Source organism: Euprymna scolopes, chromosome 21 (genome assembly GCF_053919585.1).
Source record: "Euprymna scolopes isolate OS-2025 chromosome 21, ASM5391958v1, whole genome shotgun sequence".
In the NCBI taxonomy this organism is placed as follows: Eukaryota; Metazoa; Mollusca; class Cephalopoda; order Sepiida; family Sepiolidae; genus Euprymna; species Euprymna scolopes.
Window position 1 is genome coordinate 54342676 of NC_136502.1, and position 12921 is coordinate 54355596.

The 12921-nt window shown below is 25.3% G+C and overlaps 1 protein-coding gene across 1 annotated transcript in view; it reads left to right on the forward strand.

Moving 5' to 3' along the window:
• LOC145242818 (uncharacterized) overlaps positions 1–12921 on the forward strand; it is a 230279-nt gene that overhangs the window by 183438 nt on the left and 33920 nt on the right. The window contains exon 6 of the mRNA XM_080105943.1: positions 10572–11898. Coding sequence (XP_079962069.1) covers positions 10572–11898 — 1327 coding nt within the window. The remainder of the gene's footprint in view (positions 1–10571; positions 11899–12921) is intronic.

Below are 12921 nucleotides of genomic sequence, written 5' to 3' on the forward strand. Positions count from 1 at the left end.
TTTTTTGTTTTTGCAAACATATTTAAGTTTTATTTTTCAAACATATTTACGATTTTTTTGTTTTTGCAAACATATTTAAGTTTAATTTTTCAAACATATTTACGATTTTTTTGTTTTTGCAAACATATTTAAGTTTAATTTTTCAAACATATTTACGATTTTTTTGTTTTTGCAAACATATTTAAGTTTTATTTTTCAAACATATTTACGATTTTTTTGTTTTTGCAAACATATTTAAGTTTAATTTTTCAAACATATTTACGTTTGTTTTTTGTTTTTGCAAACCTATTTAAGTTTTATTTTTTCAAACATATTTACGTTTGTTTTTTGTTTTTGCAAACATATTTAAGTTTTATTTTTTCAAACATATTTACGATTTTTTTGTTTTTGCAAACATATTTAAGTTTTATTTTTCAAACATATTTACGTTTGTTTTTTGTTTTTGCAAACATATTTAAGTTTTATTTTTTCAAACATATTTACGTTTTTTTTTTGTTTTTGCAAACCTATTTAAGTTTTATTTTTCAAACATATTTACGATTTTTTTGTTTTTGCAAACATATTTAAGTTTAATTTTTCAAACATATTTACGATTTTTTTGTTTTTGCAAACATATTTAAGTTTAATTTTTCAAACATATTTACGATTTTTTTGTTTTTGCAAACATATTTAAGTTTTATTTTTCAAACATATTTACGATTTTTTTGTTTTTGCAAACATATTTAAGTTTAATTTTTCAAACATATTTACGTTTGTTTTTTGTTTTTGCAAACATATTTAAGTTTTATTTTTCAAACATATTTACGATTTTTTTGTTTTTGCAAACATATTTAAGTTTAATTTTTCAAACATATTTACGATTTTTTTGTTTTTGCAAACATATTTAAGTTTTATTTTTCAAACATATTTACGTTTGTTTTTTGTTTTTGCAAACATATTTAAGTTTTATTTTTTCAAACATATTTACGTTTTTTTTTTTGTTTTTGCAAACATATTTAAGTTTTATTTTTCAAACATATTTACGATTTTTTTGTTTTTGCAAACATATTTAAGTTTAATTTTTCAAACATATTTACGATTTTTTTGTTTTTGCAAACATATTTAAGTTTAATTTTTCAAACATATTTACGATTTTTTTGTTTTTGCAAACATATTTAAGTTTTATTTTTTCAAACATATTTACGATTTTTTTGTTTTTGCAAACATATTTAAGTTTTATTTTTTCAAACATATTTACGATTTTTTTGTTTTTGCAAACATATTTAAGTTTTATTTTTTCAAACATATTTACGTTTTTTTTATGTTTTTGCAAACATATTTAAGTTTTATTTTTCAAACATATTTACGTTTGTTTTTTGTTTTTGCAAACATATTTAAGTTTAATTTTTTCAAACATATTTACGATTTTTTGTTTTTGCAAACATATTTAAGTTTAATTTTTTCAAACATATTTACGATTTTTTTGTTTTTGCAAACATATTTAAGTTTTATTTTTTCAAACATATTTACGATTTTTTTGTTTTTGCAAACATATTTAAGTTTTATTTTTTCAAACATATTTACGATTTTTTTGTTTTTGCAAACATATTTAAGTTTTATTTTTTCAAACATATTTACGATTTTTTTGTTTTTGCAAACATATTTAAGTTTTATTTTTTCAAACATATTTACGATTTTTTTGTTTTTGCAAACATATTTAAGTTTTATTTTTTCAAACATATTTACGATTTTTTTGTTTTTGCAAACATATTTAAGTTTTATTTTTCAAACATATTTACGTTTGTTTTTTGTTTTTGCAAACATATTTAAGTTTTATTTTTCAAACATATTTACGTTTGTTTTTTGTTTTTGCAAACCTATTTAAGTTTTATTTTTCAAACATATTTACGATTTTTTTGTTTTTGCAAACATATTTAAGTTTTATTTTTCAAACATATTTACGTTTGTTTTTTGTTTTTGCAAACATATTTAAGTTTTATTTTTTCAAACATATTTACGTTTTTTTTTTGTTTTTGCAAACCTATTTAAGTTTTATTTTTCAAACATATTTACGATTTTTTTGTTTTTGCAAACATATTTAAGTTTAATTTTTCAAACATATTTACGATTTTTTTGTTTTTGCAAACATATTTAAGTTTAATTTTTCAAACATATTTACGATTTTTTTGTTTTTGCAAACATATTTAAGTTTTATTTTTCAAACATATTTACGATTTTTTTGTTTTTGCAAACATATTTAAGTTTAATTTTTCAAACATATTTACGTTTGTTTTTTGTTTTTGCAAACATATTTAAGTTTTATTTTTTCAAACATATTTACGTTTGTTTTTTATTTTTGCAAACATATTTAAGTTTTATTTTTCAAACATATTTACGATTTTTTTGTTTTTGCAAACCTATTTAAGTTTTATTTTTTCAAACATATTTACGTTTGTTTTTTATTTTTGCAAACATATTTAAGTTTTATTTTTCAAACATATTTACGATTTTTTTGTTTTTGCAAACATATTTAAGTTTTATTTTTTCAAACATATTTACGATTTTTTTGTTTTTGCAAACATATTTAAGTTTTATTTTTCAAACATATTTACGATTTTTTTGTTTTTGCAAACATATTTAAGTTTAATTTTTCAAACATATTTACGATTTTTTTGTTTTTGCAAACATATTTAAGTTTAATTTTTCAAACATATTTACGATTTTTTTGTTTTTGCAAACATATTTAAGTTTTATTTTTCAAACATATTTACGATTTTTTTGTTTTTGCAAACATATTTAAGTTTAATTTTTCAAACATATTTACGTTTGTTTTTTGTTTTTGCAAACCTATTTAAGTTTTATTTTTTCAAACATATTTACGTTTGTTTTTTGTTTTTGCAAACATATTTAAGTTTTATTTTTTCAAACATATTTACGATTTTTTTGTTTTTGCAAACATATTTAAGTTTTATTTTTCAAACATATTTACGTTTGTTTTTTGTTTTTGCAAACATATTTAAGTTTTATTTTTTCAAACATATTTACGTTTTTTTTTTGTTTTTGCAAACCTATTTAAGTTTTATTTTTCAAACATATTTACGATTTTTTTGTTTTTGCAAACATATTTAAGTTTAATTTTTCAAACATATTTACGATTTTTTTGTTTTTGCAAACATATTTAAGTTTAATTTTTCAAACATATTTACGATTTTTTTGTTTTTGCAAACATATTTAAGTTTTATTTTTCAAACATATTTACGATTTTTTTGTTTTTGCAAACATATTTAAGTTTAATTTTTCAAACATATTTACGTTTGTTTTTTGTTTTTGCAAACATATTTAAGTTTTATTTTTCAAACATATTTACGATTTTTTTGTTTTTGCAAACATATTTAAGTTTAATTTTTCAAACATATTTACGATTTTTTTGTTTTTGCAAACATATTTAAGTTTTATTTTTCAAACATATTTACGTTTGTTTTTTGTTTTTGCAAACATATTTAAGTTTTATTTTTTCAAACATATTTACGTTTTTTTTTTGTTTTTGCAAACATATTTAAGTTTTATTTTTCAAACATATTTACGATTTTTTTGTTTTTGCAAACATATTTAAGTTTAATTTTTCAAACATATTTACGATTTTTTTGTTTTTGCAAACATATTTAAGTTTAATTTTTCAAACATATTTACGATTTTTTTGTTTTTGCAAACATATTTAAGTTTTATTTTTCAAACATATTTACGATTTTTTTGTTTTTGCAAACATATTTAAGTTTAATTTTTCAAACATATTTACGTTTTTTTTTTGTTTTTGCAAACCTATTTAAGTTTTATTTTTCAAACATATTTACGATTTTTTTGTTTTTGCAAACATATTTAAGTTTAATTTTTCAAACATATTTACGATTTTTTTGTTTTTGCAAACATATTTAAGTTTAATTTTTCAAACATATTTACGTTTTTTTTTTTGTTTTTGCAAACATATTTAAGTTTTATTTTTTCAAACATATTTACGTTTTTTTTTTGTTTTTGCAAACATATTTAAGTTTTATTTTTCAAACATATTTACGATTTTTTTGTTTTTGCAAACATATTTAAGTTTAATTTTTCAAACATATTTACGTTTTTTTTTTTGTTTTTGCAAACCTATTTAAGTTTTATTTTTCAAACATATTTACGATTTTTTTGTTTTTGCAAACATATTTAAGTTTAATTTTTCAAACATATTTACGTTTGTTTTTTGTTTTTGCAAACATATTTAAGTTTTATTTTTTCAAACATATTTACGTTTTTTTTTTGTTTTTGCAAACATATTTAAGTTTTATTTTTCAAACATATTTACGATTTTTTTGTTTTTGCAAACATATTTAAGTTTAATTTTTCAAACATATTTACGTTTTTTTTTTGTTTTTGCAAACCTATTTAAGTTTTATTTTTCAAACATATTTACGATTTTTTTGTTTTTGCAAACATATTTAAGTTTAATTTTTCAAACATATTTACGATTTTTTTGTTTTTGCAAACATATTTAAGTTTAATTTTTCAAACATATTTACGATTTTTTTGTTTTTGCAAACATATTTAAGTTTTATTTTTCAAACATATTTACGATTTTTTTGTTTTTGCAAACATATTTAAGTTTAATTTTTCAAACATATTTACGTTTGTTTTTTGTTTTTGCAAACATATTTAAGTTTTATTTTTCAAACATATTTACGATTTTTTTGTTTTTGCAAACATATTTAAGTTTAATTTTTCAAACATATTTACGATTTTTTTGTTTTTGCAAACATATTTAAGTTTAATTTTTCAAACATATTTACGTTTGTTTTTTGTTTTTGCAAACATATTTAAGTTTTATTTTTTCAAACATATTTACGTTTTTTTTTTGTTTTTGCAAACATATTTAAGTTTTATTTTTCAAACATATTTACGATTTTTTTGTTTTTGCAAACATATTTAAGTTTAATTTTTCAAACATATTTACGTTTGTTTTTTGTTTTTGCAAACATATTTAAGTTTTATTTTTTTCAAACATATTTATGTTTTTTGTGTGGACTCTTTCTGTGATCATGCGCATAAATATATATATATATATATACATATATATATATATATATATATATATATATATATATATACTCGCGGAAAAGGTAAAATAAGTGCAGAAAAATAAGAAAAAAGGGGGGGGGAGCGATATACAATTTAATACTGATAAAAGTGAATTTAGGAAACAAAGAATTAAATAACATATTAAACACCAACGATGAATAATTTTAAAAGTGAAAACAAACGATAAATAATTTTAAGAATGAAAACAAATGATAAAATACAAAAAATTGAAATAAAACAAATATTTTAAATACAAACAATAAAAGTTACGTGCAGAAATATTTTTTAATTTAATTTAGAGAAAAATCACATGGGTTGAATGTTATTTTTTGGAACTTTAGAGATTATTCGGACTAATGTTTATTTCACAACGTTTTATCATCGAATCTTGACTTCTCCTTTATTACATCCTCAGGCCGAAAATGATGTTCACATTCCTAAAAACATAATTAAAGAAAACATTCATACCATAATGTAAACTATTGCTAAAATCTAAGAAAAGATAGTAAACAAACATTTACAATAATAATCACAGTGTAGTATCTGTTCTGATGCTACACTTCATTTGTTCTATCCTCGCTCAGTGGAGGAGAAATCCTTCACGACTGACACAATATTTTTTTTTTGTTCCTATCCAGAGTGCCCCTTTTTGGGGAGCTAGATTTTCCCACATTAAACACCGACCTTGTGTTTAACTGTGTCCTCGTGGGGAGGTACGTAAATAAATTTAAAAAACAATATTTTTGACAATTATTCCCATGCAAAAAGTATTTATTTATTATTTTAAAAGAAACAATCAATTTTCATGTATAACGCTCAGTCACGGCTAATTTCATGAATAGCCACGTGGTGAATAATTTTCAAACCGACTTTAGAAAAAAGATATAGAACTTCAAAATAATTTTGAAATACTCAATGAAAGGTTTTATTTATTATTAAAAAGACATTTTGACAATTATTCTCATGCAAAAATTATTTGTTTATAATTTTCAAAACTAAAACAAAATTAAATTAAATTTTCAACCTTCCTGATAGACTTTTTAGCCTTATAAGAAAATAAACAGTTAAAAATATCAACATAATATTTGCTGTATTAGCAATAAATAGTGTTGTTTCTTTAATTTATATTAACAATGCTATCAAACGTTATAAAAGTGTTTGAATACAGTTCTAATTAAATACACGTTTAATTATTAACAAATAACATTACTTACTTTACTATATTTGGTTGGAATAAAAAATTTCCCTTCTAAAGGTACGTATCCAAATTGAGAAAATTTAGGAAAAGAAAATGTATGTACTTTGGGGCCTTTTGGATAATTTCCCCGGTAATTTGGAACAACGCAAGAATACATCATGTAAGCAAACTGAAAACTAGAGGAAACTGCTGCTGATAGCCTAGACCATATACCTACAACTTAATCTGATAATGACGTCACGCTGTCATGTGCATCGGCCTTCTTTACTCTCGGTAGCCACGGTAAAACCGAATTCTTTGTTAGTTTGTAATATATATATATATATATATAACAATAAATGTAAAGGGGTCAAAATTGGAGTCAAAGTTAAACAAATTTTGACCTCTGCGGTCTCTACCAAAGCTCATTTCTGGTCTAGATATTTGAAATTTTACATAAAGGGTATTCAGAGATAGGATAAGTTTTTTAATCGGTTTTGGTCGAATATTTGAGCTGCCAAGGGGTTAAAGTTCAAAAGAATTGACCTTTGCGCTCTCTAGCAAACTACACATCCAATTTTTTGTCTAAACATATGAAATTTTACATAACGAGTATTCTGACATACAGCAAGCATTTAAATCAGTTTGGGCCGAAAACTGCCAAAAGGTCAAATTGATAGAATTGACCTTTGCAGATTCTACCAAATCCTCCGCCAATTTTGGGTCTAAACACTTGACATTTTAGATGTAGGTAACTTGGACATGGGTCAAGCATTTTATTTGGATTTGAAACCGAAACAATAAATGGTAAGGGGACAAATTTTAAAAAAATTACCTTTGCAGTTCCTACCAAATTACTCAGACAATTTTTGGCCTAAATATTTGAAATTATACATAAAAGGGTATTCACACATAGGGCAAGTTATGAATCCAAGTAAAGCAGATAGTAAATAAGGTTGGTGTTGAAAGTAATCGAGAAAATAGTAAATTAATAGCAAATAATTTTGGGTTTGAGATTAATAGTGAACTAATCTGTCCATTATATCTATAAAAGTGAATTTGAATCTGTATGTGTGTACATTTTCGTAGCAAACTGCTCTGTCAATTTTTAGTCTACAGACTCGAGATTTGACATAAGGGGTATTGAGATTTGGAAAAATCTTTTTAATCGGTTTTCGGAAAGAAATATGGCTGTCAAGTAATCAAAGTTCAACGATTTGAGCTTTGAAAACTCTGCCAAAATCCTCTGCCAAACACCTAAAATTTTAGACGAAAGTTATGTGGACATGAGTACAAACTTTTTATTATATATATATATATATATATATATGCATATAAAGTTATTAACAATATATAGGGCCTAAGCAAAGCCGGGCTGCATTGCTAGCATATATATATATATATATATATATATATATATATATATATATATATATATATATATATGGATAATTAATTCTATGTCAACTTATCAAGAAATTTACGAGTTTGTTGCAAATTGCATCATAGATGGGCATCATAAAACTAAGAAGTCCTGAAAATTTAAGCTTGTAACTTCAAGGAACTCTGTCTGTTTTAGAGCATTTTCCATTTTGCATAAATCGCCCAAGGCTGACATTTTAATACTAAAGGAATTAAAAAATCTCATCAGATTTGCTCAGAAATGAAGCCTTCTATGTGAATTTTATTGAAAATATAGGGAAAATAATGTGGCTAAGATGATACCTTGTTTTTTTTTTCTTTTGAGCATTCATGCAGACACTATGAAGAACTTCTGGATGAAAATGGCAAAGTTCTATTGTTCACTTATATGATCTATTCCAAGTTAAGTCTTTTTTCCAAGGGTTCAGATGACGTTGGGTAAACCATTGAAATTTATATAAAATTCAAATTGAAATAATCTCTAAAAAGAGAAAGTGAAATATAAGAGGTAAAACAGCCTTACAGTCATCAGATATCTATAATATAAATCTCACCTGTCTGTTAGAATGTATGTATGTTTGTACACCTGCCTAAAACTTGTAACAGAGGCAACGGATTTTCATGAGATCAATTTAATTTTGAAATTCAAGCCTTTGGATGACAAATGTATTGAAAAGTTGGTGAAAAACATTAATTAATTCACCCTAAACTAGGCACTTTTCTATAGAGATGGATCGCTTTTTTTGCTGATATTTTCAAAAGTCATCCTCTCTTTTCGATTGTCTAGCCTTAATTTTAACCTATGTCACTTCCAGTTTGGCGATTGGTGCGACAGCAAAGACGTTAGGGGTTTTTTTTCACGTTCTTTTCCTCCTTTTCAGTACGGGTTTGAGCCTGCCTGCCTACTCCCATTTTTTTTTTTTTTTTTTTTTTTGCTCAACACACACCTCAAAACACCCTGGGCAATGCTGGGACCTAGGCTAGTTTTACAATAAAATAAACTTTATATATATATATATATATATATATATATATATATATATATATATATATATATATATATATATATATATATAGTGGTGAAGATTTTGTGTTTGAATCCACTGTTAATCTCAGTCAATGCAAATGATTGCCACAAGACATAACAAACTTCAGGTTTTACATTAGAGGTTTCTATCTTCTACATGCATGTCTTAATGAAGACTGAGGCTGCATCTTTCCAAGTGGTTGTGTTACATACAATATAAAAGGATGTGCTGCAATAATTGTTGGAAAACGTTTCAAGAGAAAGAAACACGAGGCAAAAGATGACAAAACAGTGTCTGCATTTTGGGGGGAAGTTAGTTGGCAAGTCCTTCACAGCACAAGAGGCATGATAATATTTTTTTTTTTAATTGTTTTTAATTTTTTGATGAAAACAAAAAAAAATAAATTTTAATGAGGGAATCGTCTTATTGCTGATCTTATTAAAGCTGGAACATACCTTTATGTAAGTTTTCATTACAGATGGCTTGTTTCTGACATAGGGTGGGGTTGAATTTCTGAAGGAAATAATGACTTCCTTGTTTGGGGCTTCAGTTTGCGCAATTCTTTTTTAACAGAAAGGATAAAATCTTAATTAAATTTGCCCTTCCAACGAATTTTATTATTATTATTATTATTATTATTATTATTATTATTATTATAGTATTGTGTTAGGAATGGAATGCCCACTTTCTAGTGAAAAGCTAAATTCTCTGCTCTGTCGTCAGAAAATTTCTTCTGTGTCTGCCGTCTTCCTGCTTCAATAAACACTGCTGTTCTTTTTTAAAATTTTCTTGCACCCCCCCCCCTCTTTCACAATGACCCTTCCTACTAGCAACAGATTTCTTATAATTTGATTGGTCAGTCACTGCCATTGGAAATGAGGGTCCACCCAGTGTCAGTTTTCTGCCCTTATTTTAGACTGGCTTAAATTAAAGAAACATGTGCTAGCGAGTCTCTGTTAATTTTTTCCTTTATTTTAGAATTTTTTTTATTACATCTGTAGGGAAGAATATGAGAATATAACAGTTTTATCATGCCTCAAAATACTAACCTAGAAATTTCTACATCCTGGCAAAATACATACAATACATACAATTTCTACATCCTGGTGAAAGATATACAACACCTAGTATTCCCAAATGGTCACCAATATGAGACTGAAATATAAAATTATCATTCTTTCACTGATAAATAGTTTAAAATATAAAATAAAATATATAATTCTAGAGAAAGCAAGAAAAGTCTATTTATAAATATTAAATAGTTCGTTTTTCATTAAAGGATTATTTATTTACTATACTATATATTATTTCCTTATTAAAAGTTGACTAATTGTTTGAACCTATATATCTACAAAATACAACATATCTACAAAATAAGTTTTCTAAAAAAATGGGATGAATCTCTGCATAAAATGAAGTTTATATTTTTCAAAATTTAAAAAAACGTATCAACATTTGGAAACCGTATATCATTATGTTTCTTTTCTTTTCTTTTACAGATTTTAAAGTTGGAAAAGTACAATTTTTTAAACATTAAAATGTATGATGGCTTCTTATAAAACTGAAAAATTGACAAGTAAAATATTTAGAAACTTGTGATTTTGAAAGGGATGATAATTTCATGTTGAATTATATTTGAAGACATTAAAATAAATACTGATTATTTCATTCCTAAATTCAAACCTTGCTTAACACCATCGCAGTACATATCTGCAGCCTATTGTGTATATATATATATATATATATATATATATATATATATGAAACATGACGCAATACTTAGTGTCTAAAATATATTAATTAACTCTAAAATGAAATGATATTGTAGGATTGTTAGACACAATATCCGTTTAATATAAGCAGTTTTATTTTCCACAGGCGATAATTCACATTCTGCTAAAAAAGTCAAAGATGAAGCATGATACAGAGATTGATGAGATATATGGAAGTACATTTTTACAGAAAAATAATTTAAATCAACATATAAAAGCTGATACAAGAAAGAAACCATATTCTTGTGAAATATGCAATAAATCATTTTCACATAAAGAATATTTAACACAACATATCCGAGTTCATACTGGAGAGAAACCATATACTTGTGAGGTTTGTGGAACTTCTTTTGCACAGAGAGCCACATTGGCAAGCCATATGACAGTACATACTGGAGAGGGATCATATGTTTGTCAAATATGTTTTAAAGCATTTTCAGCGAAAGGACATTTAAAACAACATATTCGAACACATACTGGAGAAAGACCTTATTCTTGTGAGGTTTGTCAGGCCTCCTTTACACAGAATTCAGCTTTGGCAAGGCATATGAAAACTCATACGGGAGAGAAACCATATTCTTGTGAAACATGTGGGAATTCTTTTGCACAAAAATCACATTTGATAGCACATACGAGAATGCACAGTGGAGAAAAACCATTTACCTGTGAAATATGCAATAAATCATTTTCACGGATAGGTCCTTTACATAAGCACATCCGAGCACATAGTGGAGAGAAGCCATATTCTTGTGAGGTTTGTGGCACATCCTTTACAGAAAAGCCAGACATGACAAGGCACATGAGAATACACACTGGAGAGAAGCCATATTCTTGTGAAATATGTGGGAATTCCTTTACACGAAAGTCAAACTTAATAACACATATGAGAATACACAGTGGAGAAAAAGAATTTATTTGTAAAATATGCGGCAAATCGTTTTTGCATGAAAGGAATTTAAACTGTCATATCCGAACTCATACTGGCGAGAAGCCTTATCCTTGTGAGGTTTGTGGGACTTCTTTTACAGTGAAATCAGTGTTGATAAGACACATGAGAATACACACTGGAGAAAAACCATATTCTTGTGAAGTATGCAGTAAATCCTTTTCGCAGTTGGGTACTTTACAAATGCATATCCGAAGGCACACAGGAGAAAAACCATATTCTTGTGAAATATGCAATAAATCATTTACTGAAAAGGGACAATTAAATATTCATAGTCGAACTCATACTGAAGAGAAACCATATTCTTGTGAATTTTGTGGGATTTGCTTTGCACATAAAACATCTCATACAAAGCATATAAAGAGACACACTGGTGAAAAGACATTTACTTGTGAAATCTGTAATAAATCATTTTATAAGAAAACAAATCTAACTAGGCATATAAGAACACACACTTTGATTTAACTATTTAAATGGTTAATTTGATAGAAAAACATCATGTTTTAAACTTTTTATGAGCTCATTTTATTAGAGGTAAGGGAACATTCAAATATTTATGTATCTCATATAGAGATCAACTGTTAGCCCCAGGAAGAGGTTCCTTGATTTCTGAGAAATAAAAGAAAACAAAAATGATTAAATATCCATTGGATACTGTAAAAAAAAATAAATATTGAATGCAGCAGGAGGTCCTGGGAACATATACCAGAAAGAACAGTTAGAAATAAGTCATACATCATACACTTTGACTATGCAATTTCTACGACTACATACTTTGAAACTAAAGCTATAAAACCTGCCATAGTAATATGGCACAAGAAGAAGAAAGAGGCAACCTTAGTAGAAGTTAATGATTAATCATTTTTGAAAAAGGATATTTAAGTCAACATATCCAAAACTACATAGAAAAGAAACTGGAATCTTAGGAATATCTCCATTATTCCAGTAATTATGAAAGCAATTGGATTAATGAGAAAAAGTTTCAGGAGCTACCAGGCAAGTGTATCTGGTGTGTCAGATGTGAGAGAGATACAAACATTTTCAATTAGAAGCACAGTAAGAATCTTAAAGAGATCTATCGGTTGGAATGTGTGAGATAACTAGAACAGAATAATAAAATTGAAAAAATCAAGGTATATCCTTCTGTATAAAGAATTTGTCTTATATAATCAAAAAAGAATACACACTAGAGAAAGACGAAATGCTTGTGTGATATGCCTTTAGTTGTTATGGAGAAAAGAATTTTAAATCAGCATGTCCGAACTCATACTTGAAGGAAGTCATATTCTTTTGAGGTTTGCAGGACTTTATTCACACAGAATTCATCCGTGTCATATGTTTGTAAAATATGCAATAGATTATTTTAGCAGAAAAATAAAGCAGACATCTTAAAAGTCACACCTGATAGAAGCCATTTTTAGAACTTCGTAGTAATTCACAGTGAAGCCATATACTTGCAAAATATGTGGTAACTAACCTTTCAAC